Here is a 27,937-nt window from a genome sequence, read left to right on the forward strand (position 1 = left end):
TGTAGAGCAATTTGTGATGCATTTTAAAAATACATTTTAAATGAAAATTGAGCTTAATTCTTTTTTTTTTTTTCCAGCTGGCTGCCATGATGTTCAAGCGGGCTGTGTTTGAAACCAGGAGGAAACCCAAACATATGATTACAATCAAGAGCAAAACTACGCCAAAGGACTTTCCAAATGTAAAAATTTGAAACGAGTTGCAAACTTTACGAGGTTGTGGCCTCAAGGTGGTCGGTGCCTGTCGTGTCGGCAATCCCCGAACCCGCTGATGGACACCAGTTTTTTCATGTTTTGTTTTGTTTTTTTACATTCTGTTCCTTACTGAGTACTTATGACAATTACAAACCTCTCATTTTTTTTAAATGGATAAACTTGCACATTTTTAGAGAACTAAATCATGATATCTTTATACTTTAAACTGTTAAATATATGCTTATGAATTAAATTTGGTGGCATTGGCTATATAATTTCTGCTAAAATGACTTTCATGGTTCAGACATTTCTAACCAGGAAGTAAAACATCTCATTGACGAGTCATGCTTCTCACCGTGTGGCTGCCACGCCCCTTTTATGATGTAATTCAATGCCCCCCGCCATGATACATTTATCCAGCCATAGTCTTGACCGCTTGTCCTCACAAGGGTTGCAGAGTGGATGGAGGAGCGAATAACAGGCATTTTACTGACACTAAAATGCAACACAGTGTCTATAGATCACATTCACTGACACACGTTCCTCCTATCAAATTAGACCACGTGGGAACCCAGTATTTATAACAAAAGTTCCACCCGCGGGTGACTGACACTGAATGTCGAACTGTGTGCTGCCAAAATTACATTTTCACCATTTCTGCATTTTCCACAGTAAAACATTATAACTAATAAATGCAATGTGGGTATTTACTTGGGTGACTCGATGCAAAGTCGGTCTTCCACATCTGCGGAGCCAAAACGAAACAAAAAGATGTGGATAGGGTGGCCGTCTATTTCTTCTTGCACGGGCGGTATGGGGGTGATGTAGTGGAAATATGAATTTCTTCCATCTTCATAAGCAATGTATTCCTCGCGTCATATTTATTCGGTTGGGCATGGCTTGTGTATAATTGCCCAATATTCATTGGTCCCACTATATCTGGATGCTAAAGACCTTTAAATATTTTTGTCTTTTTTTTTTTTCTAACCAGAACTAACATTGTCTGAATGTGCCATAGATCCCATGGCCTCGTAATGCCACAGAGCGAATGCTGATGGGCCTTTTTGACAGTAGTGCAGCACAGTTCTTGGCCATCTGTGAAGCACTTTGGGACAGCTCCATGCGACCGTTGCAAACAAAGCTCCCAGAAGAAATTGAGCTGCAGGAGGTAGTCCTGGAGCTCTTTGCTTCTGGTATTAGTATATTATCTGGTAGGTTAAAAAGGAAAAAAAAAAACAATTGAAATTGAGAAAATATTGTTTGTGAGCTTGTCATTTGTTTTATCAAGGAGTTGCTAGTACTACTGAACAGAAACGTCAAGAACAGTCCTGTGTACCGCTTAGTGCGCTGTCCACAACATCAACTCTGATGGAATTAGCCGTTGCAGGTATTTTATTTTTTTTCTTCATACATGCTTACTAGCAGGTGAATAGATTTGTGAATGTGTTGTTTTGCTACAGGAGAAAACAAAGTGCCCATCACTACTGCCGTCAGGTTTATCAAAATGATGATTCAATACAAGCAACCGGACACTTTCATTGAATATTCACGACTGATGCTGGAGATTTTGTCTGTGAGTTTTTCTTTGTTTGACAAAGTTTGTAGAAAAGCCGAGGAAAATCTCATTATCTTCACGGATGCTGTCTGTATGTCAGGTTGTGGAAGGTTCTGCATTCAGGAAGGCAGAATTTGAGCTTGCCCTGATTAATGGTTTCAGCACCCTGAAGTCATCCCACAGAAGGCGTGTGAGGGAGGATGTCGGTGGTTGTAGAAGTAATTGTCAAGTGCAATATTTCTCACCCTTTCTTATCAGGCTGCAACTCGTGATTATTTTCACAATCGATTAATCCGTTGATTATTTTGACTCAGATTTCATAAAACATTTAATTTCCCTGTTTTTTGTAAGGACTTTTTTTCAATTTGAAAGAGAAGAATCATTTTTTTTACTGGTTTGGGTCTGGAACATGTTCAAAAATAGCCTAAAATATAGATATTCTTTTTACAAAGTTAAAGCCAATGTTTCCAAAATTCTTGTTTTAATTTGACACAATCATTCTGCTTTCATTGTGGACTAAAATCAATACTGTTGAGAGACTGAAGTTCTGATGATTTGGACAGTCTTTGGTCTCAAAACAACCTATCAAAAATCTTATCAATCATTTGATTATTAGTTGTCCAACCTTGCACCTCTACTTTACTCAGTCGTGAGCAAAGATTTTGTATAAAATAAGGCACGCCACCAAATAAACATAATACGTCTCAAAAGTTTGGAAACTGTTTTTTTACAAAGCTACAAAATCCTGATATGTTGATTAGTAATTAACATCATCAACATTATCAAATTATATTTGGGAAACAAAAGTGCCATTATACTTTGTATTTTGTCATTGTACTTTTCAAAACAAAGCTAAACTGCATAATTTTCTGCAGCATATCTAATGATTGCTCATAGCACAGTGCGTATAAATGTCTGCCTAGATTAATGCCAAACACATTTCTGATAATTGAGTTGGTCTCTAATCAATACCTGTTGTGTTGATCAATATTTTCTGCAGACAGATACAGGGCATCCCTTGATTGCATCATGAGCCTGACAGAGACTCTGTACAAAGCAGTTTGTGGTTCTGTTCCTGTAAGTTTATATGAACCTACATTAACTCATTCAACACCATTGACAACTATAGGCGCCATCCTCCCATTCACTTTCTTCACTCCTTGCCCACACAAGGGTCGCGGTCTTGTTGGTGCCTATCCCAGCAGTCTTTGGGCAGTAGACCGGGTACACCCTAAACTGGCTGCCAGCCAATCATAGGGCACCCCTCACATTCACAAACACATCTAAGGGCAATGTGGAGAGTCCAATATACCTGCCATGCATGTTTTTGGGATTGTGGGAGAAAACCAGAGCACCCGCAGAAAACTCACACAGGCACGGGGAGGACATGCAAACTCCAAACAGGAAGGTCGGGGCTGGGAGCGAACCTGTGACCTCAGAACTGTGAGGCAGATCGTTTAACCCATAAAATAATCAATTTATTTTACTGGGCTGGGAGTGAATAAGTTAATGCAGTGTAATGTTTTTAATTATGTGTAACGTTTGTGTGGGATGAAGGATTTTCTAATGGTATTGTTTTTCATGCGTCGTTCTGTAGGAGGCACAGCCAGAAGTAGAGCTCGTGTGGGATGTTCTGCTCTTTCTCTGGGGAAAGCTGAAGCTGGTGATTCAAATGGATCAGATGAAAAATCCGGAATTCACGCAGGACCATGACAAGGTGAAACATTAAGAGGGGGAGTGTTTTGTGCCATATCATTTATTTTGTGCTTGCAGTGGGCAGGGTGCCTGTCCATGCAGTGTGAGGTGGCCTTTGCCTGTGACCTGGCAACAGTTGATTGCATCAAGACAGCAGAAATGATCCACAGCTTGGTCTTACTCCTGGAGAGTGCAGCTGATCATAGTAAGCAGTTTGATGACGCATTTGTTCGATTTTTTTTTATTTCTAAAAACCAATATTTGTTGTCCACAGTTCAGCCTAAAATCAAAGTCGGTAGTGAAAAGAAATACTGCTTCACTCTGCTTAAGGTACTCATCTACATTTTGCATTGCATCATTAAAAAAATGGGAGTAATATAAAATGAAAGCTATCGTCATTTTTGTTATTGTTATTTAAGGGCTCACGTACAGAGCTTCTTCAGAAAGTGTGCAAGGTGGTCGAGAATGGTTTCGAGGCTCTGGTCAAGCGTGTGGTCACACTGATGCCCCAAGATGGGGCAGCTCCCGCTGACATTACTTACCTGCTGGCACGTATTGGACTGTTTTTGTGTTTTCAAAAATGTTCAGGTTTTAATGTTCTGATTGCCCTCTTGTTCTCTTCAAAGAGAGATGATGCAAATGCAGAGATACAAATAAATGAGAAACAAAAGGAAGAAACTGAGCCACATGTCAAAAAGGATCGGTCAAACCAGTCAACACACACTTCCATGATTGCCATTGACGTTCTTCTTGAACTGGAAATCGTCTATCACCGGGCTTCTCTCAAGTTAATGCAGTCAAATGCAGGTGAGCCTCATTTGCTGCATTGCTACTTCGCTATTGCATTTGCAGATGCTTATATGTTATGTTTGATGTTTTTAGTCACAGAATCTGATCTCTTGGACAAGATCAGGAAGAACAAAGTGTCTAAAGCACTTTTCCTGATCCAAAAATCTTTGCTGGTGTATGATGAAACGAAGTCCAGCGTCACCAGGACTCTACTAGAGGTTGTAGACTAGGGATGGGCAATAGAAAAATCCCACAAGAACGCACCACAATTTTTTTCCAAGCAATCCTGCTTGTTGGGAAAAAAACAAAAACAATCCACAAGCCATCTGTGGCCTTAAACATGGCGATTGTTCTGTATGGATCACGGATTAAATAACGAAACTTGGCACTCAAAGAGTAATTGAAAAACCATTAGAGATCATTGTTGGGTGCCTCATTTTCAGTTTAGTGATTCCTTGAGGAGGTACAAATTCCAAAATTTACTGCGCAAGGAGCAACATGAAATTACTAATTACCGTAATTCTCCAATTATAAGACGCATCTGTGTATGACCACCCTTAACCTTGGGTTCAAATTCTGGTATTTTCTATATTACTGTGTAGAAGACGCACCAACACTTTGGCAACAGTGTCAAAACTATAGCAAAACAGAATAAATCTCATCTTTTGTAAACTCTTCATATCTTCTTGTGTTCATATCTGTTAGTTATACATTTGTTGTGCGTGAAGGCGTGTTTCAGATTTCCCTTATTGGGAGCGGTCAGTGAACGCCTCACCGTGAGCTCAAATCTGTTGTTTATCATCCTGGGGGGTGGCATGTCTCGGTGGTAGAGTGATCGTCTCCCAGCTGAGAGGCTGCGGGTTCGATCACCCGACCATCAAGACCATGTCGAAGTGTCCTTGAGCAAGACACTGAACACCCCAGTTGCTCCTGATGCTGCGTCATCAATAGGTAAATGACTAGTTAGTGTAAAGCGCTTTGAGTACCTAAGGTAGAAAAGCGCTATATAAGTGAAAGTCAATTTACCATTTACATCCTCCTCATGACGCGGTTTGAGTTCAAAGTACCATAAATACCCGAAGTTCAACTGCATCCACGTTTCACCAAGTTTAAGATTGTGCATATATGCCAAAAGACCGCAATTAATAAACGATTCAACTGGAGACATTATTTATGTCCTCTCGGTTTTAGTAAGGTTTCTGTCTGTGAACAAGGATGCACTCTGACGTTGGTTCAGTCTGCCAGCTTCTTTTATTGAAAATAATGCCGTAACAACCTCAGCTAACACGAGCTAATGTTACCTGCAGGAGGCACTTGATGCTAACAGCCAAATGACGACGGCCCCCGGTAATTACGGTAATTATTGTAAGTAAGAGTACAGCCGATATAAAAATGCACATCTGTGGCTGACGGATCAATTTTCCTCAACTGGTGTAGAATAAACAAAAAATAAATTTTTACATTACCCTTGATAGGTTGCACTCATGGGCCTTCATTTTCGAGGAAAAAAAACGTGTATCTTATATTTGAGGAATTACGGTACTTTGGAAGTGGCATATACTGTACTTTATAAACCATGAAGAGTCGCTTCACGTTGCTTACAGATGTTGACTAATACCCAAAAAATAACACCCCTCCTTCTCACTTTCATCAGGAAGCCTGTATTTTAATAGAGAAGGCAGCGATTGAAGAAAGAAAACTCTATATCGCCAACAACCCAAAGTTTGCACTTGCAAGTAAAGGCAAAGCAATGAAGGAAGAAAAGGAAATGCCCCCACCTCGCCCTATTTTGATCTCCCGCACCAACCGTTCTTTAACCTTTGCTCCGGCTCCGTACCACATGGAAGACCAAGTAAGGTTTCCTGTCCCAGAAGTGAATGAGCATCAAATGAGTATCAAAATGAATTTCCTATGTCAATCAAGGTGTATTGGTACCAACTGTGGGGACGTGCTGCTGAGGGCCTTGACCTAAAAGTGCGCTTTGGAGACTGCAGTTTGGCGGGAACTGGGAATTTGGTAAATATGCTATCTATTCCAAATGTTGCCATCTAAAGAGCCGACATAAGGACAACCTGTTTTAAGGTACCGGCAGTATGTGGTGAATGGCAGCTGAAGGCGGAGAAGCTGGTACCCAACCAGAAGTACGTTTTTGCCCTAGCAGCTTATACCAGCGAAGGGAAGTTACTGGGCAATGCCATCGGAGCCACCACCTTCCCACTGATGACTTCCATGCCGCAGTCACTGCTTTCCTCTTGGGCTCACTTGGCACAAGTATACCTTTTCTTTTCCTGGAGTTGTTCACACTTGTACATTTTCATCTTACAAAAAAAACAACAATAATCAACTACAATGGTGCAGTCTAAAAGCAATTGGGTCAAAACTCATCACCAACTCATCCTCTGGGGTTATATATCTAATCCATAGAAATACAAGACATTTGTGGTTGTTTGGAATGAAATCAGTTTTATCTTTGTACAAAACAACCCAGTTTTGTGTTGAGCCCGAATCCCCTTTTTAAAGTTAAATGAATAATCCTATTCTTTTTTTCTATCCCAGATTGGGTTATGTATGGGTTATTCAAATGTTTTGACCCAACTTTTTTGGCTAAATGAAAAATATGTTTTTTTTTTCAACTTGGGTTATTTTTGACAGACTAGTTTTTGGAGTGTAGTTACATAAATAAATAACTCATAGGTTTGGTCAGTTTATGGGTTATCCCTTCCCAGTCAACTAAAATTAGTTACCGTATTTCTCAGAGTACAAGTTGACCTCGCTTATAAGTTGACCCCCCGTTTTTTTACTTCAATTTGGGTGATTTTTACAATAATGCAATTATAAGTTTACCCCGGACTTTAGTGCTTACATAGATCATGGCTGTCCCAATTAAAACACATGGTGTGTGTGACTAAAATGGCGAAATTACAGTACTTTTAGACACACAGTATATCGAATAACATGCTGTTATGTTATGGGGTCGAGGGGTCTTCCAATTTGTTTGAAATGGAGCTTGTTGGAAATTATTTGCTGATCATCTTACTTGGGATGTTCTTTACCCAAATGACGACTATGTTTTGAGATCAGTGATTGGAAGGTTGCCCTTTGCAGTTTCTCCCCCCGCCTGCCGACACATCCTGGCTTGTTCAAGCACACTTCAAAGAGCTGAAAGAGACAAGTCAAGCCAAGTCTTTTTCTTTTTCATAATGCATCAAAGTCCGTCAAAAAAAAAAGAGCCAGGCAGTCTCAATCGTCCACAAAAAAAGAGGCAATTAGGCAGTGCTTGACAAAAGTGCATTTTGAGATGTTCTGTACAAAAACTCTGTAAAACAGATGCATACTACATTGAAATAGAGGTAGATAAAATCATTTTAAGCCTCGTAAATGACATGATATTACTTATCTCACATTCATTTAAATGTTATTCAAGCAGATATGTGAAAAAAAAAATTGGGTCTGTTTTGAGTTATGCGGTTATAAATCGACCCCTAATATGGGGCGTGAAAATGAGGGGAAAAAAATCGACTTACGTACTTGGAGAAATACAGTACCTACAAAAGAACCTCAAACTGTCTCTAGATTATGACTATTTTTTGTTTGTGTTCTTAGGTGGCATTTCAAACCAAACAATTTGACATTACAAAGAAAGCATGCAAGGAATTATGGAACCATTTTACTCTTCCCATTAGTGAGTCGGACAAAACACAGGAGAGACTTGCTTCAACAGAGTGAGTAGTACCTCAATTTTGTAACTATGTAAAGTTTGGTGCTGGCTCACTTCAGTTTATATTCTTTGAAGGCTCCACATGAAGTATCTTCAATGCTCATCCCCGCTCCGGTGTCAGCTCTTTCTTACGTCCATCTTCATTGAGACAGACATCAACATTCAGCAGAAATCACTCCTCTGCAACTCAGGCAGCATTTGTGGACTCTTCGTCTGGAAGCAGGTGTGTACAGTAGATGGAGCAGGGGTTCTCAAACTTTTTGGACTCAGGGACCTCTTTTAGAAAGCAAGGACTTCATTGCAAATGTTTGCGAAAACAACATTAATTTAAGCCACACATAAGTGTCCTTTTTATTCATCTGTAAAAGAGAAACTAAATCCATTCCAAAACACCCAAATTATTTCACGGACCCCCTGCAGTCAGGCCGTGGACCCCTAGGGTCTGTGGACCCCACTCTGAGAACCACTGCGCTGGAGTCACTGACCTCAACATTAGAAATCACTTCTGAATATTTATCCATTTGAAGTGGATGTTGAGTTGGATTTTGATAAACAATATTTTGCAGGCTTTGGGACTTTTGAGACCTCATGATGAGTCACAAGTTGATGAATTTCATTATTTATTTAATTATATATTATTTCAATCATTGAAATTGATAATTGATTGATTGATATTATAATTATATATTATTTATTCTTTATAATCTACTGGGTAAACATACTTGCCTTTTTTGGGGTCTCCTGAAAGGCGATAATACGCGGATTAAGTCCGACACTAGCAATTTACATGTGTTTATACAGGAAGCCAGACTAGCCGAATGTGAACGACTGCTGGTCGCCATGGACTTGGCAATGTGGCTAAATGACAGCAGTTTTGCGGTTCAAGCTGTAATCAGCTGCTACGGCCTCTTGGTTCCGTTCATCTTCCATCAGATTCCTTGCCACCCTGCAGTAAAGGTAAAACAACGATTTAGACTTATACTCCCCGATCTACGAACAAAATTGGTTGTGAATTTAATTTTTCAGCTGCTGACCAAATGTTTAAATGTGCTGAAAGAGAATGAATCTCACCTCAAACAAAAATGGTCCAAAAACACGGTGGAGACCTTCATGCATATGATTGCCTGCATCACAAACTATCTATCCAAGGTATGTAAACAATGTTTCCATCTGAATGATAAAGATATTTTTAAAATATGTTTATTTGCCAGTAATTATCCACCATCTCCAGGCATTGCGTGCCCTGAATGAGCATCAGAAGGCTTCTGTGGTGATTGATTGTGGTCGTGCTCTTCTCCAAGACATCTTTGAAGCCCAAGAGCGGTTCATTAGACTTGCTTGCAAACGTGTATCGGTAATGATGAGTGTTTTTTTTTTTCAACATTTCTGTCAAAAAAGAAAAAAGATATTTCTAGATTCATAGTCTGTGTTTTTGTGTATATGTGTTCCCAGTCAAAGACAGACGATCCTGCTGCAGGGAGGAAAGAAATGAAGAAAATGGTTCAATTGAGATCACTTTATGGAAAATTCAAAGAGGTCATAGCGGCTAATCCTGACGCAGTAATCGGTAAGGAACTGTTTAAAATAACATTTGTTCCACTCACTCTGATGCCATCCTAACTCATGCAACTGATCCACCAATGCTTTAGTCCTATTTTAACATTGCCAAGTAGTATTTTGGAATAAAGAGTAGTCCTACTGTAAAATAATAACCATCCATCCATCCATCCATCCATTTTCTATAGCCGCTTATCCTCACCAGGGTCTCAACCGACTTTGGGCAGCAGGCACTTGAGCTAGTTGCCAGCCAATTGTAGGGCACAAAGAGATGAGCAACCATTCACACTCACAAAAACACCTAAATGCAATTTAGAGAGTCCAATAAACCTACCATGTTCTAGTACCCGAAAAACAAAACAAACAAACAAAAAAAAAACAGGCACGGGGAAAACATGCAAACACCACAAAAGTATACCAGAACTGGGATCGAACCTCTGAACTGTGAAGTGGACATGCTAACCAGCCTTCCGCTGTGCCACCCACATCGCATATCACAACAACATTAAATTGCTCATTCATTTCCATAATCAGCAAATGTCCATTATACTGTATATGTTTCCACAGAGAGTTCCCCTTCACTGAGCGGTTCTGAGGACAATGCCACATTGCGTGAGCGGATCCTCACTAGCACTCTTCAGCATGCTTATCGAATTGGTAAGTTCCGTGTTTCATATTGTGTTTCAAACAAACCATTTCTATTTTCAGCTCTATGTGGGTTTTTTTTTGTCTTAGTGATGCAGCTTGGCAACCATTCACATTTCATGGAGATTTCGGCCCTGTTACTTCAGAGAGCCTTAGAAGAACGACAGCATAGTCTTGTTTTACAATGGGGTCAAACCATATTTGGATTTATCGCCAGGTATGTGTTTTTGAAAAACAGTTTTACTTAGGTAAGTTGTGCTTTTGCTCTTGACCACAATAGATTATCGAGAGTTTGCCTAAGGTAGTTTCCAAATGGTTCTTTATATGCCAGGAGAGATGAGGAAATGATAATGGCCATCAAATGTTTGGAGAGAAGCACACAGTGTGATAAAGAAGCAAAGGAAACCTCTGTGACAGAAAGTCAAACATCTCAGGTAAAAGTCGTGTTCTCTTGTTTGTGAAGGGAAATGTGCAAAGTAGAAGTTCATTTTCTAAATTATTTTTTACTCTTTGCTACGTTTACTTATTTCTTATACTTACTGTATATATTATTTTTCATTTACAGTATTTCTTTATCATAAATGTTTTTTCATTTATCATGAACTTTTTTTATTCGTTCTTATACGATAAAGGTTTTGCCATTTACATGTTTTAGATTTTTGTGTTATGTTATAGATTTTTTTAATGATATGTTTTAAAGCACTAAAACTCCTCCCCACACAATTTATAATTTTCTCTCACAGTAACATTCTTAGATTTCTCGTGTATGAATGCAAACTCAAAGTTATAACCTTTGTAGACTATAATAAATAGGTCCATCCATCCTTACACACACACACACAAACACACACACAAATAAATAAATAAAGCCTGTATTAGACTACACTTTTTAAGAATAAATGCCAAAGATATATTTGAGAACTAATAAACAGCAATTCATCTATTTGCTTTATCCAATTAAAGAAAAAAAAATATGATTGACAATGACATTGACAATGACCAACAGTCCCTTAGCCAATCAGGACGCAGAAAGAAATGCGTGTTACTCTTTCACGAATAAGAATAAATGAAATACTTTCACTTGATGTAAAAAAAAAAAAAAAAGGCATGAAAAAAAATCCATGAAACATCATGGCCACGAAATGTGAACGATCTCAAGGGAACCCTGTTACCTAATTACGTCTCACATGGGTAGGTTTTCGTAGAATGATCATGAAGGTTTTAATTTCAGAGGACATCTAAAGAGGCCCTGAAGAAACGGAGGAAGCTTCGCCGCGGTGCGCTCCTGACAGCGAGAACTGTCAGGTAGGCTAGATTCAGTAGATGTGTTTGATAGGTAATTAAAATGATGTCACCTCAATGGAATACTCTTAATACATAGGGAGCTGAAGGCTGTGGAGAGGCTGCTGTCCTGCATGAATGCTCTTGTAGAACGACACACCAAGCGGGTTCAGCTGAGAAGGAGATGCTCCGAGGAAAGGGTGTGGAGGTCTCTGATGAATTACAGCATCGCTCGGGCACATCTCATGATATTCGAACAGGAGCTACAACCATTGCCTGAAGGATTCCCTCAATCCAGGTTCACATATATAAAGCATCAAAATTCTTACCTCCCATAACCTCGATGCAGCACTTGTACTGAATCTCATTGGATTGTGCTGGAGTACAGATTGGATTATTGTGAATGTTTCAGGTACAGCGACTTAAGTCTCTCAATCTTTTTTCTGGGCAACTCTGGTGTCCTGCTGAAGAGGAAATTACAGGAGCAGCAACTAAGCATATCTGAAGTTAGTTCGGAGAGGGACTTGTCCCAGTCTGAAATGTCAGATGATGCGTCTAGCAAAGAATCTGATAAAAATGGTAGGTAAGCTAAAACAATGAAAAACGAAGTGAAATAGATAAAACGTTTTTTTTTCTACTAGATGATAGTTCTGAGAGTGTGGAAGAGAGCTGCGAAGAGATGGAAGAAAATCCTCAAAAACCAGATGAGCCCCAAGCCATGCCATTGGATCCACTGGAGAAAGCTGCTTTCTATCTACGCAGGGCCATGGTAGTTTTAAAATTTTTTTCTCAAGGGTCACTTTTAACTTTTCATATATATAGTGCTGTGAAAAGGTATTTGTCCCTTCCCATGATTTCTATGTTTGTTGCATGATTATGACTCCAAAATGTTTTATATCATCAAGCCAAATTTCAGATTTTTAAATGTTATTTATGAAGGGGGTAAAAAATACAAATCTATCTGAAAAAGTAATATAACTAATATAACATTCTACAAAGGAAAGTTGTCCATAATTTATGCACAGGGAGGGGTGTGAAAGACTCTTCACCAATTATTGCAAATGTTTGATTTCAGTTATTGCTGCCAAAAGTGGCACAACTTGCCATTAGGTTCATGGGCCAATTCCTTTTCCACATATCCAGATAGATTTGTATTTTTCTCACCATTGGTAATTAAATTCATTTACCAACTACATTTTATACATCCTTGGGGTGTCTTGATATTTATTTTGGTTTGATGAAATGAAAACAGGGTCGCACGGTGAAAGACCGGATAGCACGTTTGCCTCATAGTTCAGAGGTTGCTGACGTATGACGGACCAGCAAAAAAAAATGTACGTTTTTGCCCGAGGGGATAATGTATTGTATGTTGTTAGGTATTAGCCCACCGGGGAGGTCACTGGACAAATTTGCAGAAGATCTGTCACACTTTGTGGGAAGAAAGCAATCGACTTTTTGCATTACAAGAGACAGCTTCTCAGCTTAACCCTTCCCTTCGCGTCACATCAGATGAGTTGCACAACATCTTCATCCCTTTATTTGTGCTCGCGACTGATCTCATCATGGACATGCTAAGCAGACTGGGAGTAAGTGGCACATAGACAATATTGCATCGGTTCCAAACTGGAAATGATAATAAAGTCTTTTTTTGTTTCATCCACCTTCTGAAGCTGTGGCGCTTATATGACAGCGTGACCGAGGAAGAACAAGAGTTCAGTCTGGGTTTCTCTGCCCCACTGGATGACTGCACTCAAGTGGACATGCGTTTTGTGCACAGTTTGGTCTTGCGCACTCTGGAGCTGCTCCACGACACTGGCAAATGGGAACGTCTGGCACACTTCGCACTAATTTTCAACTCATACACCCGGTAAATTTTAGGCTCAAAGTTTGAAGCACACAACACGGAGAGGTGTGTAGAAAACTGTGATGAACAAATGCTCTTTTCACTTTTTTTTTTAGGTGTGTGTGTGTGTGTGTGGTGGTGGGGGGCATATATTCACATGTGTAGATGTGAATGCATTTTCTATCTTCACTTTTGATGTACTTGAAGAAATCAGAAGCACCACTTTTTATGTTGCATCAGATTTATTTCCCCCCATTGGGCATTTACTGTAAATTCCTGTGAATACCACATTGTCTTTTTCTATGAAAAGAGATTTCAAATCAAGGGTGGGCTTAACAGAAACAGAACAATGTTTTCTTTTACATTTATATACAGTATGTATTTTTGTATCTTTACTACATATAATAACTTATTTATAGCACATTTGATACACAACATAACTCAATATGCGTTGGATACTGTAACTAAAAAGTACAATATTTAAAATTTACAGTTATAGTTACAGAGATTTAGTTCAAAGAAAACAAAATAGCTTATTCAAGAGGCCTTTTAAGGGTGATTGTGAGAATTGTGTATTTCCAAGGATTTTAAAATATTTTTCAATATAGTAATATTAATTGAGCGGTAGTTAAAACATGGCGGCTCGGTGGAGCAGTGGTTAGCACATCCGCCTCACAGTTCAGGGACTCACGTTCAAATCCATTCCTGTGTGGAGTTTGCATGTTCTCCCTGTGCCTGTGTGGGTTTCCTCCAAAACCTTGCATGGAAAGTAAATTGAATTGTCCTTAAGTGTGAGTGTGAATGTTCATCTTTGTGTGTCCTGTGATTGGCTGGCAAACAGTTGATGGTGTTCCTTCGCTTGCGACCCTTACGAGGAAAAGCAACTCTAGAAAATGGATGGATGGATGATAGTTAAAACAAAGGGGAGGGGGTGAGGATTTTAGTCTACAATGTACACTTTGCTGAACTTAGTAATACTAATTCATGTGTCTGTGACCCGTTCAAATCCTAGTGAACGATATGCCTTGACGGTGACTCCCTTGTTGGTCCTTGCTCAGAGGAAGCTCCTTGAGAGGATTCATATTAATGGAGGTCCTAAAGCTCCACAGCCTCACCATCTCAGGACTCAATGGGCCACTGGCAAAGAGGTAACGCACATTTAGAAAATGATGAAATGCATTTCAAAGCATTCTGCTCTGTGCATGTGTGTGTATGACCTTCATGTTTTAGGTGACATACAAGAGTTATGCTGGGTGTCAGATGTACAGCGCGTGGGTCCGTCAATCTGCCAACCAGTCATCAAGCTCTGAGGTGAAGTTCACTGTGACTGAAAAAATTGAACTCAAAGGTGAGAACAGCTCCTCAAATGGGGGTACGGGAAGGCACTCAAGAGGGTACTTAAAATATATTAAAAAAAAAAAAAAAAAAAGCTTACATGGAAAAAAAAGTTGAACGTTAGATGAATATAAAAAGTTTTGGAGTGATAATTATGCAGTTTTCTAGTGACTCCACAAAATGAAAGTGTTTACTTGCTAATGTAACTTTTTTAATCACAATTCAACAAAGCATGTAGTAGCAGCCTCTCTCCTGTTTGATCACTAATCTGTCCCCCAGGCAACATTAACTAAGAATAACAATACTATTGTTACTGTAACTTTGTGTGGAAAAATATGTTTAGAAAATGCATTTTATATTCAACTGGCTATTCAATTTCAAAATACTTAAAATGCAGTCTGCTCCATATGAAGATGTTTTGTCCCAACCTATCATTTGAAAACATTTAACCTTTCTCAGGTATTTTATCCATGCCTTGAATTTTACATCAAAGCCAATTCACTCCAAAGGGAAAGCTTTGAAAGAAGACATGAGGGAGCTGAAATTTCACCCAGACAGTGAAAACATGGCAAAGTTCAATATGACACAACTACTAAGTTATAACACGACCACAGTCTTTCTTAAATAGTGTTTAGGTGGAAGAAAATTACCCCAAAAATGCTGCGCAGGGTTCAGATTTCATTTTTTTCAAATTTTAAATCTTGTGTTTTAAAGAGTTGTACGACACTTAAAAATTGATGTTTAAGAAATCAAACAATGATGCACAGCCCTGTTTTTTCAGAGAATACATCACGAAAAACGGCTAAGAACCACTGGTTTTGAACACTTACTGTAGCTGTAGGCACGTTTTATTGTATTTCTGTATTCTGTGTGCCCTTAAGATGCAGAAATCAAGCGGGCTCTGTTGCTCGTGTGTGTTCCTCTGGATGTGACCAACACACTGCACTATTACCGTCAAGCCGTTGAAAGAATCCCGCATTGCCTTCAAGTGTTCCGCTACAGCAGATCGTTACTGCTGCTTCTTCTGGCCCATACCCAACCGGGTTTTGAAACCGAGCAGTGCTGTGAGGTCACATCGGATTTGATTGACTTCAATCCCATACTTATCACCACACCAAACATCCAACCTTGGGACCTGATTAATAATGGTCACATTACTCCAAACACGCTCTACAATCTCCCCGTTAGCCCTGACTACCTGTCCAGAATCATCTCAACGTACTTTGCGGCCACAAGTAAGAGAACAACATACATGGCAGCTATGTTTCAATTTGGAAAGCACTTCTTTTCATTCCTTACAGATTACCTCCAAACCAACAACCAAGAATCCCTCAGCGTGTTTGCACTGCACGAAATGGGAAACTTGCATTTCTACGACCTTAACACACGGTTAGTAATCTTTTTTTTTTTTTTTTTTGGGAACCCATCCTATCAGTGTGTGTGAAACAAGTTTTACCAAAAGACTTTTCCAGCAATTATACTGCTAAGAGCTGGATAGAGGGATACTAAAACTAATCAGCCATTTTCAGCAGTTAAAATTTAATATTTATAATAAACTTAACATCTAACTCGTTCCGTGCCAGTCATGTTTAGACCCTCTTTTGTTCGAACGGTTAAAAAAAAATTCTATTTGTTCACGTGACCTTTTCAAGCTGAGCAGTAATTGATTGCGAGAACATGCAATATCATTTTCAGTCAACAGCAAGTGGCAAAATGTGTTTTTAAAACAGCGGTGCCCCCCTTACACATGCATGGAACGTGACATTCTAGAAAGGGGTATTAATATTTGGTTATGTGTGGCATTCTGGAAAACAATAAACGTTCATATTCAGACATCTCTGCGATACTCACACAGTTTGTGTGACAAACTGACCTGGCCCCCCGATCTGAGAAGAAAAGACTAATGTAGCCGTTGAATGAAAAAGTTTGGGGTTCCCCATTTTAAAGGGTTTTACTGTAAATGATTAAAAATAATAAATGATCATGATAAATGATAAAAAAATAATAATTTACCGTAATTCCCCCAAAATAAGACGCCCTTCTTTTTCCCCAAATTGAAGGTATGTGTGTGTCCTGTAAATGGTAACTTTTTTTTTGACACCATATGAGGAAGAATGATTTCTTTACATAAGCAGAGTTTTGATGCGCAGATGTGCATTTTTATATCAGCCGTACTATTATTTAAAATTATTACCATAATGGGGTGAACTGGGGGGGGGGGCGTCTGTTCGCTGTTGGCATCAAGTGCCTGTTGCAGCTAACAGTAGCACTTAGCTGAGGTTGTTACGGCATTATTTTCAAAAAAGAAGCGGTAAGACTGAACCAACGTCCGAGTCCATCCTTGTTCACACACAGGTAGATTACTAAAACTGAGAAGGGAGTTATGATGTCTCGAGCTTAGAACACAGAAAGGTAATCCATTTGACTCATTTATTAATTGTGGTCTTTTGACGTATACACGCAATCATAAACTTGGCAAAGGAAAAACAACAGCTTCTTAGTGTATTCAACATTATACTGGTGAGGCATTCACTGACCGCTCACAATGCGGAAAATCTTAAATACCCTTAACTTGACATGTAACAAATTTAGAACTTACGGATATGAACACAAGAAAATACGAGGTTTACAAAAGATGAGATTTATTCTGTATAGTTTTTACATTGTTGCCAACGTGTTAGTGCGTCTTATACAATGCCAACATCTAAAATACCAGAATTTGACCCCAAAATTGAGGGTCTTATACAAAGGTGCATCTTATATTTGGGGAATTACGGTAGTTATCAAATTAACAATAGAAAATACTAACTTTTTATTGCTGAAAATGGATGTATCTGTTTATTATCTCCTTGGTGAGGTTGACAGTTTTCATTATTGTCCCAGATTTTCCCTTCTTGTTTTTGTTTTTTTTTAATGTGTAGGATGGCACACTGTTGTTGGTGTAAAGCTGTCGACGCTGCTTTACGAAGCTCGGCGGTGATAGAGAAATGGGATTGGGTGTCATTTGGGGGCGGGACCCTGCAACAAACTCTGAGGCATGCCGGTCTTTGGGCATGTCTACAGGCAGCTGTTCTCACGGCTAAAATTGCACAGTGAGATTTGTTAAAAAGCTGCGCTATTTTTGTATACTTTTTGACAATGCAGGACTTTGAGATTTCACCATGTGGTGTATGTATAGGTATATTCTAACTTCAGATTTCAGCCAGAGGACCAAGTGCTGTCTGTTGTCAGCTCACCTTTTCAAGGTAAATTGTTGCTTGATTTGAAACTGTCTGACCCTGATGAGTGTATTCTAAAATCTGATCCCTACTTTCGCTAGTGTGTGCTGTGCTGCTCTCTTGCTCATCCCCTGAATGACCTCCAGTATGCTTCATACAGCATCGGCGATGAGCTCCTCCCCGGAGTCGACCTATTCTCAGAACCCCACAGGGCCAATCTTTCCGCCACTGTCGCCAGCCTCAACTTCATCTGCCAATGGCTGTTCATCGCAGGGTACTACAAAACGGTAGCCAAACAATAATGCGGACAACATACTGCAGCAATTTGAAATGCACTGTGCCCTGAAAAAAGTTTGCAATTTCAGCTTCTTCCCATGCTGGCACTTTATCGGCATCTCGTGGGGACAGTGTGCAGAGATGTTCAACGTAATGTTGAAAGCAGGATACTTAAGGTCAGCATAATTTGTTGTTGAATTCTGTTATTTCCTCTAATCCAGGGCTTGTTAAATCCCTTGTGGTTTTGTGCGAAATAGCTTGCTGATCACTTCAGTGACGCTAGCGTTCGTGTTAGCACTAGCATCTAGCTTTGTCGTGCTACTGCTCGACGCAGGTAAAATCCTTTGGTCGTCCCGAAGGGATTCATAATGGGAGGGGGTCACTGTCTGGGCAATTGCCAAACATTTGGCTTTCAACCGTGTTGTATTGTAAACAATATTTCTTTGAAACTTGTATTTCTTTTTAAATGTACTTTATTTGCTGATCAGACGTTAGCACACAGTGCTTCCACGTTTGACGTGACATCATGACTCTTGTGTCATATATATCATGACATGGGTGCCAACCAGTGTCCAAAATGAGACACTACAGCACCATTTTGTTCTGTATTATCTTCTTTGCACTTCTCTGTACTACTTGAAAAAAAAGTTATACAACAACATATTTTGATTTGGGCGTTTTACTTTCACTGGATATTTGTATTTATCAGCTCATGTCTTTATTTTTGATTAATGTATTTATTTATAGTTATTCTGATGTGTTCAATATAAAATATGTAGCTATTTGATGAACAAATGGAAAAAGTTCATCTGAAATGTCTATTAATTGAATGCAATTTAAAAAATGTTTAGAATGGTTTATATAGGGGACCAATAGAAGTTATTTTACTTTACGTATTACTATTTTTTTTGTATTTTACAAGAATATATTTACAGTTGGCCACTGCCTTTTGCTGAGAATTAGGACCAGGTCGGCACACATTGCAAAAATCGGCTTATAAATGACAGTAATTGTTTTTAAGATAACAGATTTTCCTCCATGAGGCACCTGAGCTTAAATGAGTTTGACACGCCCTAGTGCGCTCTCTAGTCATTCTGCTCTTTTTTTAAAAAAATATTTTTAACTTCAGGTACGAACGCTCACTGAACTGTGCTTCTTCTCTGAGGCCATAAAAGAGACAGAGCAGCTCTCAACTGGGGAGGGGATTCTTCTTCCAAATGGACACTACATAGTTTGCGAGTCTCGCCAAGTAAGTTATCTGTTACTGATTTTTGTCCCATGTTTTACAATATCATATGAGTATGGAGGAAAACCTAGGGCCAGTTGAGAATAAAACATGTTTGTCAGAATTGTCAATTTTTCTCAGAATTTTGAATTAATTGTCACTGTATTCCTACTCAGTCAACCACAGAGCTGTCACCTGTGAAACTGTTGCAAGGTCGCAAGTAAAGTGTTTAAAAAAAAAAAAAACATTATTACAGGCATGGATTAAGAGAGAAGCTGTGATCACATGAATTTTCAGTCTTTGGCCAAAATGAATCCAAATGTTTATTACCAAGTTTCGTACCCATGTCGTGCAAGGTCATGTCATGAGATAGGACCATTGTACATAGGCACATTGACTCAAGTTCTGGCAAAACCTTAAGATAATAGCTATGTTTTGGAATAAAATTTTCTAAATAACATTATACAATCAATGAAGGACACACCATTCCTAAGTTCAGACAATTATTAGGTCACAGAATAGCTAGTATATTTTGTTGTCCATAGAAATGGGAAGAATTAAAAACAAAAAATTAACGGAAGGACTGTAGTATTAGAGATGTCATACCACAAATGTCCTGTAGAGGGTAATATAGGTTATGCCACTGTTGGAAAAAGGGTTTTAGAGCAAGAGCAGCATGAATGTTGTTGCCTGTGCTGCTAAAAGGTGTAAAAACTAACATAAACCACCTGTTCATTAGTCTAAAGGATTAAAATTTGATTTTATTCTCATGTATTTTTCAAATATATGGATTTGGAGTCACAGGTCATTAGTGCATCTTAATACTTGATTAAATAATGTGTGCTTTTTTTTTTTTTTTTTTTTTTAGCAGTCAAAAAATATGTTTTGTAACAGCTTGTCTCTCCTGGACAATGTTCAGGTACTGTTGTTGCTCCGTGAATTCTCTGTGATTATTTTTTTGGTTTCTGTACTGTGTATAGCTCTTACCCTTTGACTTTTGTTTTAGGCTTTAGAGGAACTTGTAACCTGGGAGCTTTCTCCCGAGCTGAGCATGCTTTATGGATCCACATTGGAGCTCCGATTTAACCTTGCACGTGTCCAACTCATCCTGGCCCTCAGTGGCACTGTATATGGACCTCCTGAGCCAGGTATGCAAACATACAACTATGTGGCATCGTTGAATGAATGTATGTTTATTTGAACATGAGAAGAAAATAAAATGTATTCAAATAACAACAATAATACAACACTCATAGTTGGAAGAACTCCAGACAGTGCAGACATCCAGTCAAAATTATAGTACAATCAACAAATATAGAAAGAATAAATGAGATCAAATTTCTTGGTGTCAAAACATGACAACTTTCAATATGCCATCCTGCTGTCCCTTCTAAATGCTTGCAAACGGGAGGTCGAGAGGTGCACCCTGCAGATGTCGAATTTAGCCCATGTCAGGCTCATTTACTATCATTAAAAATTGGAAATATTATAAAGTTTGATGATAATGAAGCCAGTTTTCTGAAAAATCCCCAGACACCCAGTTGTGAAAGGGAAAGCATTGAGAGAAGACATTAGGAAACTGAAATTTCACCCAGAGGGTGACAACATGTGAGATTTCAGCATGGCACAACCACTTAGTTATCACACTAAAAGAAATGTGCCCTTTGTTAAAATACTCCCAAGAATGATGTGGAAGAAAATCACCCAAAATGGTCAAAATATTGCACAAGGGTTAAATTTGGATTGGAACTGGATTAGTTGCAGAGGATGAAGTGGAACCAAAAGAACAGGAACAAGTCCCAGAGGACACAGAAGAGTCAGAGCAGCAGCAGCAGGAAAAGCCAAAAGTGAGGGGATTTACTTCCCAGCATACCCTCACTCTGGAAAATATCAAGGTAAGAATTCACCAATCTTGGCTTCACTTCATTTCCTGTCCTTATCTGTAATGTGTTTCCTTCGTGTGTAGCACCTACTGCTAGAAGCAGCTGCCCTCTTTTTGGACTTCATCGTGGAGAAACTTCCGTGTCCCTCTCACAGTGAAATTGAAAATATGGAATTGAAAATAGAGGCAAATCTTCTCAAGGCCAACCTCTACCTGCAGCAAGGACAAGTTGCGCAAAGGTATGAATACTGTGTGAATGGTTTTCATTTTGTGTTCTCATTTTATGTACTATGCTAATGATTCATTTTCCATCTGTTTATCTGCAGTTCTGACATGGCAGTTTCATCATTGATGATTCTGCAGGACTTTAAAGAATTCACACCGGATCATACAAAGACAACCTCTGAACTTCCGCTTGCTGAAAGTGAAACTATACAGGTCTCATGTCTGTGGGAAAAATAGAATAATAGTGTTCCCTCATTTATTGCAGGGCTATGATTAAAAAAAATACCCACAATCAGTAAAATTTGCAAATTGGAAGTTTTTATTCCATTTATGTTATTTGGATTATTATATTTAGTTATTTGTTGACAGTATGTTTTTACTATAAATGATTTTTACTTCATCAAATATTTTCCATTTTATGTGTTTTTTTGCTTATTATACGAATGTGTTTTTCCATTTTCCAACATTTTTATTCATTACATATGTTTAACTTGTTCTCGAATTGCTCTTGTTTAAAAACAGCCTCAACATTGAACATTTCATAGATTTGAAAAAATAAATACTCTTTTATAGAATTAAAACAGAATCCAAAGCATGTATTTGAGAAATGAAAATAAAATAAACAAATAAAATAAATCAAATTAAAATAAATAGCCATATGTTAATTTTCCCAATTCGTTTGCTTGATCTGGGCCCATATTAATATTTTCCTATTTTCTAAAAAAGACCACTTTTAGAAATAGCAAATTTAATTTTAACGATCACTTTACAACACAGGTGTCAAACTCAAGGCCGGGGGCCAGAACCGGCTCGCCACATCATTTTATGTGGCCCGACAAATGTTGATTTGATTTCAAGTTTCTAGCTAAACTTGCATGTTTTCAAAAAAAAAACAAAAAACTTTTCTGTTCAAAATCTATCTTTTCAACAGTTTTTATCGGCCTCTGATTTCAAAACGAGGTAGGGATGTAAACAAGCGAAAACGGCGTTTATTAGACATTTTTTTCTGTTTTTAAGTCCTAAATTTTCAGGATTTTAGAGAAATTCTGGGGTATGTTAAAATATAAGCAATGACTGTTAAGGATGCTTTTATAGACTATTTTTATATGTATTCCAGCCCTCTGACAGAAACTATAACTACAATGTGGCCCACGATAAAAATGAGTTTGACACCCCTGCTTTACAAGAAATAATTAAGAATGATGTTCTTCTAAAAGTACCTCTTCGCCATAGCATACGGGAGACATCACATGTAGGACATTAAATGACTGTGGCCTTCAGTCCCTGGCCAATCAGGCCAAAGAACAAAAAGCAGAATTTTCCTCATTGATAAAAACACCGACCACGAAGCACATTTATCCTGTTAAAAAAAAAAAAAGCTCATGAAAAAAAAAATCAGTGAAACAACAATGCCGCAAAAGGCGCTGTATTCTAGTGAGGGAACACTGCATACAAGGATAGGAAACTCCAGTTCCTCCAGAGGCATATCCAGCCTGTTTTCAATGTCTCCCTATCCAGTCACACCCGATTCAAATGATCATCACCAGCAAGCTCAGTAGAAACCCGATAACGATCTTGATCATGTGAATTAGGTGTGGGACAGGCAGGGAGACAAAAAGAAAAGGCCAAATACGGCTCTCAAAGAATTGGAGTTCACTACCCCTGCTGTTATGCGAATGATCACTTCAAGTATAGTGTGCAAGCGTGTGTGTGGAAGTTTTGTTTTCTTTTTTTTTCACAGGGAACTGAGCACTGCATACAGCTTAGCGACAGCCCCAGAGCCATTGAGGCCAGCGAGAGGCTCGGAGGTGCCCTGTGGTTACGTTGCCGCGTGGCATTGCTCCGTTGTGTTCTTGTACAGGCTGCTGATGTCACCGTTCCTAATCCAGGTCTGTCTTTGTGGTTTCTGTTTCTCAAGTTCAGGCTTTAAAGAAAATGTACTCATTTACTCACATTGAGACCAATAGACACCTAAATACATTTTTACTGGGCTGACAGAGAGAAAAAGCTCAATTTAAAGGGCCTCGCAGCAAAATATATGCATATAAATTACATCTGACACATTGCCGATTACATTTCTTATTAAATAGAAGTTTGATGGTACCGATATTTCGAACCAGGAAGTGAAACGTCTCGCTAAAGCTGCACCTCTAACCTTTTGGCTGCCTCGTCCCCCCATTACGTGGTTCAGTGCTGGCCGGCCACGAAACATCCATCCACAATCATGAACACTCATCCACGCGAGGCTCACGAATGCTGCTGACTATCCCAGCGAGTCAATAAAGGCAGGAGTGCACATAATGTTTTTGTGGGTTACTCACATGAGTACCAGGACATAGTATTTAGTATGCATCTTTTTTTCCATATCCTCATTAGTGTCACAGACCTGCTGCTGCCCATCCCAGCTGTCTATGGGTAATAGGGGGGGGGGACACTCTGTACTGGTTGCCAGCCAATTGCAGGACACACAGAAACAAACAGCCGTCCATGCAACCAATCACACCTAAGGACAATTTAGTATGTCCAACACACCTGCCAAGCGTGTTTTTGGAATGTGGGAGGAAGCTGGAGTGTCCAGAGAGAAGATCCGCGGGCTCAGGGAGAACATGCAAACTCCACACAGAAAAGCCGAAGCGAGGTGCATTTGAGCTCGGGTTCCAGAACTGCGAGGCGGCCATGCTAACCACACTGCCACTGACCTGCCTGCACCTTTTTTTCTTTCTTTTAATTAAAATTAGTCTTCTTCAATGTCCACCTCATTGTCACTCCCACATATAAGTGTGTGTCAAGCCATGGCACATTTTGTAGCCACTTTTCAGAAAAGAGCAAACAAAAACATTTGTTCAGCTTAGGCCCGGGTCTAATTGATGAAAATTAATTAGGTACGCTAATAGACGAAGTGAAGCATGCGATTTTACGCATCGCTGTGATTTTTGTTGCGCATGCGTACCAGTTATGTGCACCTTTAAATAAAGGGGCCAAAAAATAGGGTACTGACATTAAAATGCAAAACAGTGTCAATACATCGCTTTCACTGAGACTGATACCTCATATCAAAGCATTCCCCATTGGAACCAATTATTCATAACAAGAGTTCCACCCCTAGGTGAATTATTTATTACTGACATTGATTGTCCAGCTGTAAATGAAACATAAGACTGATTCCTCCTATAAAAGCATTCCCCATGGGAACCTCTTATTCATAACAATAGTTCCACCCGTAAGTGAATTATGTATTACTGACTGTCCAGCTGTAAATGAAACATTGCTGTTTACTTGACCGACTCGGTGCAAAATCTCACCTCCTCAACCAAGATGGTAAGGAATGCTTAGAAATGCATCAGTGAAGGAAAATACTTTTGGGGGTGTTAAGGGCGAGAAATCAACATTGTATCATGGTTAAAAGCTCTAAAAATTTGACTTTTCATGATAGACCCCTTTCAAGTTCACCTGCAACAGTTAAAACTAGCTTGTAGCTTGTAAATTCTGCTAACGTTTTGTGAATAACATCAATTTACAAACATCTTTTCAAGGTAAAATTCATGAAAGGGCATCTCAGGTGTTAAAGCAGAGTCTGGACGACTGCGCTCTATTGGGAGACGTTGACACGCAAGCTCTTTTGCTGGTTGAAGGTTCGCAATTAAAATCACGAAGACGCAGGGGAGATGATGGCTTGTCACTATTGCAGGTATCAACAACACATAGGGAAGACGGAAAAAAATCACACACTATGCATTTACATTTACAAAATTCAGAATGTAAATGTGAATACTTTTTTTGTTTGTTTTCCATAGGAAGCTGTGAGCCTTCTATCAGGACGGACTCGTATGCCACCGGGATCCAACGTAACTCTTATTAGAACCTCTTTGCGTCTTAGTACCCTGAAAAGCAGACAAAACAAACTTCTAAATTTGACTCATAAGCTTTTACATCAACAGGTAGAACATAATAATACACACAAATAATTAATAGATACCTGTAATACTGTAAGTTTGTGTTCTTCCATTTTTCAGCTGTGTGAATTTGGTGAGAATGCTATAATGGAAGATGGAAAAACTTCTATTTCTCCTCCAGGACCGCAAAATATTTACCTGCCGTATGTGCAAATGTTAGCTCAAACAACCTAACAAAATGTGGTAAGTACTATTTTCAATACTTTTTTTATACTTGATGGCATAATTAACTCGAGCTTCATTGCGAGGCGAAAGATAAACAACGTCTTCAAAGTGCATTCATGTTACACTGGCGCTGCGTTCACTGGCCGCTCACAATGTAGAAAATCTGAAACACACTTAACCCGCAACAAATACAGTATACTGTATAGTTTACAGATATGAAATCATGAAATTTGACGATTTTAGGATGATGATTTTTGATGTATTCTCTTTTGCTATAGTTTTTACATTGTTGCCAACGTGTTGGTGCGTCTCATACACGGTAAGATGGGAAATAGAATTTGACCCGAAAATTGAGGGGTCAAAGATCCTATACACAGGTGCGTCTTAAATTTGAGGAATTGCAGTACTTTATATTTCCCATAGTGTTAGAACACTACAAACAATTGGCACATATCTTGATGTGGTTTGTATTTTTTTTTAAATGTGAAAGCTGTATATTGTTTTTTAATGCTGTCAATTTTTTTCAGGTTATTTTTTGGATCTTGTTGCAGTGAAGAAACCGTCGCAGTCCACGCAAGAACATCTGCATGCATATATCTTCCAATCAATTTTAATGAATTATTTTGTATTATGATACCATTTTAAAGACCACAAATATTGTATGTAATATTGTATGTTAAAAAAAATATTCAATTTATTTCCTTTTTTTTTTTGTTCTCTGCTGTAAACGAATTCAGGATCTTGAAAATGAGGAAAAAATAAGTATGACCTAGGAAATGAACAGTAATTCTTAATTCCAGTCTAATGATGACTATCTCTATTTGAACTTTCAACTGGTTTTGTATATAATAAAAATAATGAAAGAAAAAAACTCGTGGATGGTGATGTAGTGTTGATAAAATTATTTCTTAAAAAAAATGGTTAAGTTTAACCAAAGTGCTTTAATTTTAGGCTGAACGAGATCAAATATTAACAGGCTGTTAAACTGATTCAGAATCTACATCAGATCAATTGCGGGAGTGTTATTGCAGTACACCAGGTAAGCGCTGCCGTAAAGCAGACGTAAAATTAGCACTTCATATATTATCAATATATGACATCTTCTGTTATGACAAGCCTGTTAGCATGAATATATTTAAAGTGTCTCAACTGCTTAATTTAAAGTACAGTAACACCTTATTTAGTAATTGCCCTCTTAAGGCCATTGTACAAATGTAAATAAGAGTGAATTAAATGTGTTTTATAAAACCTTGGCTACATTTCTTGCCCCTGCCCAGTGATCTCAATATGATGGAGGCTGAACAGGCATGTGTCTCTTTTGGGGTACAAACTTTTATTTTATTTTTTTATACAACACAAAACATACGGTGTGCCAGAGCATGGCGAGCGGCCGCTATCACTCCTTGCAGCTCCACCCCCTGCCGCCATACTGGACCACAATTGACTGTGATACGGTCATGGATATGTTCCACTATGGCTGCCTCGAAGTCACAATGCTTGGACAGTTCACAGAGAGCTTGGATAGAGAGCTGCACACACTGGTGAAAATGGAAGCAAACACACAGCAAAATAAATTTTAAAAGGAAAAAAAAAAACATGCACTGAAACCAAGCGAAAAAAAAAAGAGTTCAATCGAGACGTACTGACGACGGGCTTGGTTATGATATTAAGTCAGCAAAATTTGCAACGCAAAACTAATGCCACAACCCTTCAGACCAGGCATCTAATCTACTTTGAGGGCATCTATCCTGCCTGTTTTCTGGGTTTCTTCCCTCGACACACCTGATTCAAATGATTGCTGACGAGCTGATCATTCGAATCAGGTGTGTCTGGAAAAGAAACCTAGAAAACATGCAGGATTATCAACCCTTGAAGACGCCTGCTTTAGACATTCCCTTTGTCAAGGCTTGATTTTTTTTCCTTTTTCTTTTTACAACTCCATATATTAGGCTTTACAGACACCTAGTGGTAGAAACAGCCCAAACCATTTATTGACTGGAGGATATAAAATTATGCGGTGGTACTGTATCACATAAAGTTGTTCTAGTGAAATATATGAGAATTTATAGCTTGAGTTAAGTAAGAGGTTTGAAAGGGGAGACTAAACCCATACTAACTTGTAATGTACTTTTTAATCGCAGCTCTTGACTTGAGCGTTTGTTTGTTTTTTCTTCTTTTCCCTTATTTTGTTTGGGGTTTGCGTCCATGTCGTTTTTGCGATTGTATTTTTTTATGTGATTACATTTTTGTTTTTTGTCTGGTTGTTTGCCTCATTCCTATATTGTAGCATTCTGCCGGTTTCAGCGCATTTGCCTCCATCGTCCACCGTAGAAGTCACTTTTCATTAAAAAAAAATGGTTTTGATTATTTTTACTCAATAACG

The 27,937-nt window shown here is 38.7% G+C and overlaps 1 protein-coding gene across 1 annotated transcript; it reads left to right on the plus strand.

Annotated features, from left to right (window-relative positions):
- The first annotated feature begins 77 nt into the window (after positions 1 to 77).
- On the plus strand, positions 78 to 26,712 carry cfap54 (cilia and flagella associated 54). Its single transcript, XM_088441206.1, has 49 exons — positions 78 to 179; positions 1,211 to 1,403; positions 1,481 to 1,579; positions 1,653 to 1,765; positions 1,848 to 1,965; positions 2,748 to 2,824; positions 3,345 to 3,464; positions 3,521 to 3,647; positions 3,717 to 3,772; positions 3,862 to 3,990; positions 4,069 to 4,249; positions 4,325 to 4,449; positions 5,886 to 6,083; positions 6,155 to 6,247; positions 6,314 to 6,502; positions 7,835 to 7,953; positions 8,025 to 8,172; positions 8,751 to 8,906; positions 8,976 to 9,098; positions 9,181 to 9,303; positions 9,402 to 9,516; positions 10,074 to 10,163; positions 10,242 to 10,368; positions 10,483 to 10,585; positions 11,383 to 11,456; positions 11,533 to 11,730; positions 11,845 to 12,011; positions 12,074 to 12,201; positions 12,809 to 13,018; positions 13,103 to 13,299; positions 14,288 to 14,423; positions 14,506 to 14,623; positions 15,492 to 15,845; positions 15,912 to 15,999; positions 17,532 to 17,702; positions 17,789 to 17,855; positions 17,930 to 18,115; positions 18,194 to 18,280; positions 19,234 to 19,353; positions 20,201 to 20,248; positions 20,336 to 20,477; positions 21,088 to 21,224; positions 21,296 to 21,450; positions 21,538 to 21,649; positions 23,178 to 23,325; positions 24,970 to 25,124; positions 25,231 to 25,374; positions 25,450 to 25,572; positions 26,082 to 26,712. Exons 1-48 carry the CDS (start codon positions 87 to 89, stop codon positions 25,561 to 25,563), a joined length of 6,471 nt encoding a protein of 2,156 aa, XP_088297332.1. The 5' UTR covers positions 78 to 86; the 3' UTR covers positions 25,564 to 25,572; positions 26,082 to 26,712.
- The last annotated feature ends 1,225 nt before the right edge of the window (positions 26,713 to 27,937 follow it).

Source organism: Hippichthys cyanospilos, chromosome 18 (genome assembly GCF_059441005.1).
Source record: "Hippichthys cyanospilos isolate Australia breed blue-spotted pipefish chromosome 18, RoL_Hcya_1.0, whole genome shotgun sequence".
NCBI classification, from domain to species: domain Eukaryota; kingdom Metazoa; phylum Chordata; class Actinopteri; order Syngnathiformes; family Syngnathidae; genus Hippichthys; species Hippichthys cyanospilos.

What these genes read in the sequence shown, in the direction of transcription:
- cfap54 (XM_088441206.1), top strand. Translation starts at nt 87, where the DNA reads ATGATGTTCAAGCGGGCTGTGTTTGAAACCAGGAGGAAACCCAAACAT. An exon ending in CAGTTTGTGGTTCTGTTCCT is followed by an intron (nt 2,825 to 3,344) that starts GTAAGTTTATAT and finishes GTCGTTCTGTAG; the next exon opens with GAGGCACAGCCAGAAGTAGA. An exon ending in GAAGGATTCCCTCAATCCAG is followed by an intron (nt 11,731 to 11,844) that starts GTTCACATATAT and finishes TGAATGTTTCAG; the next exon opens with GTACAGCGACTTAAGTCTCT.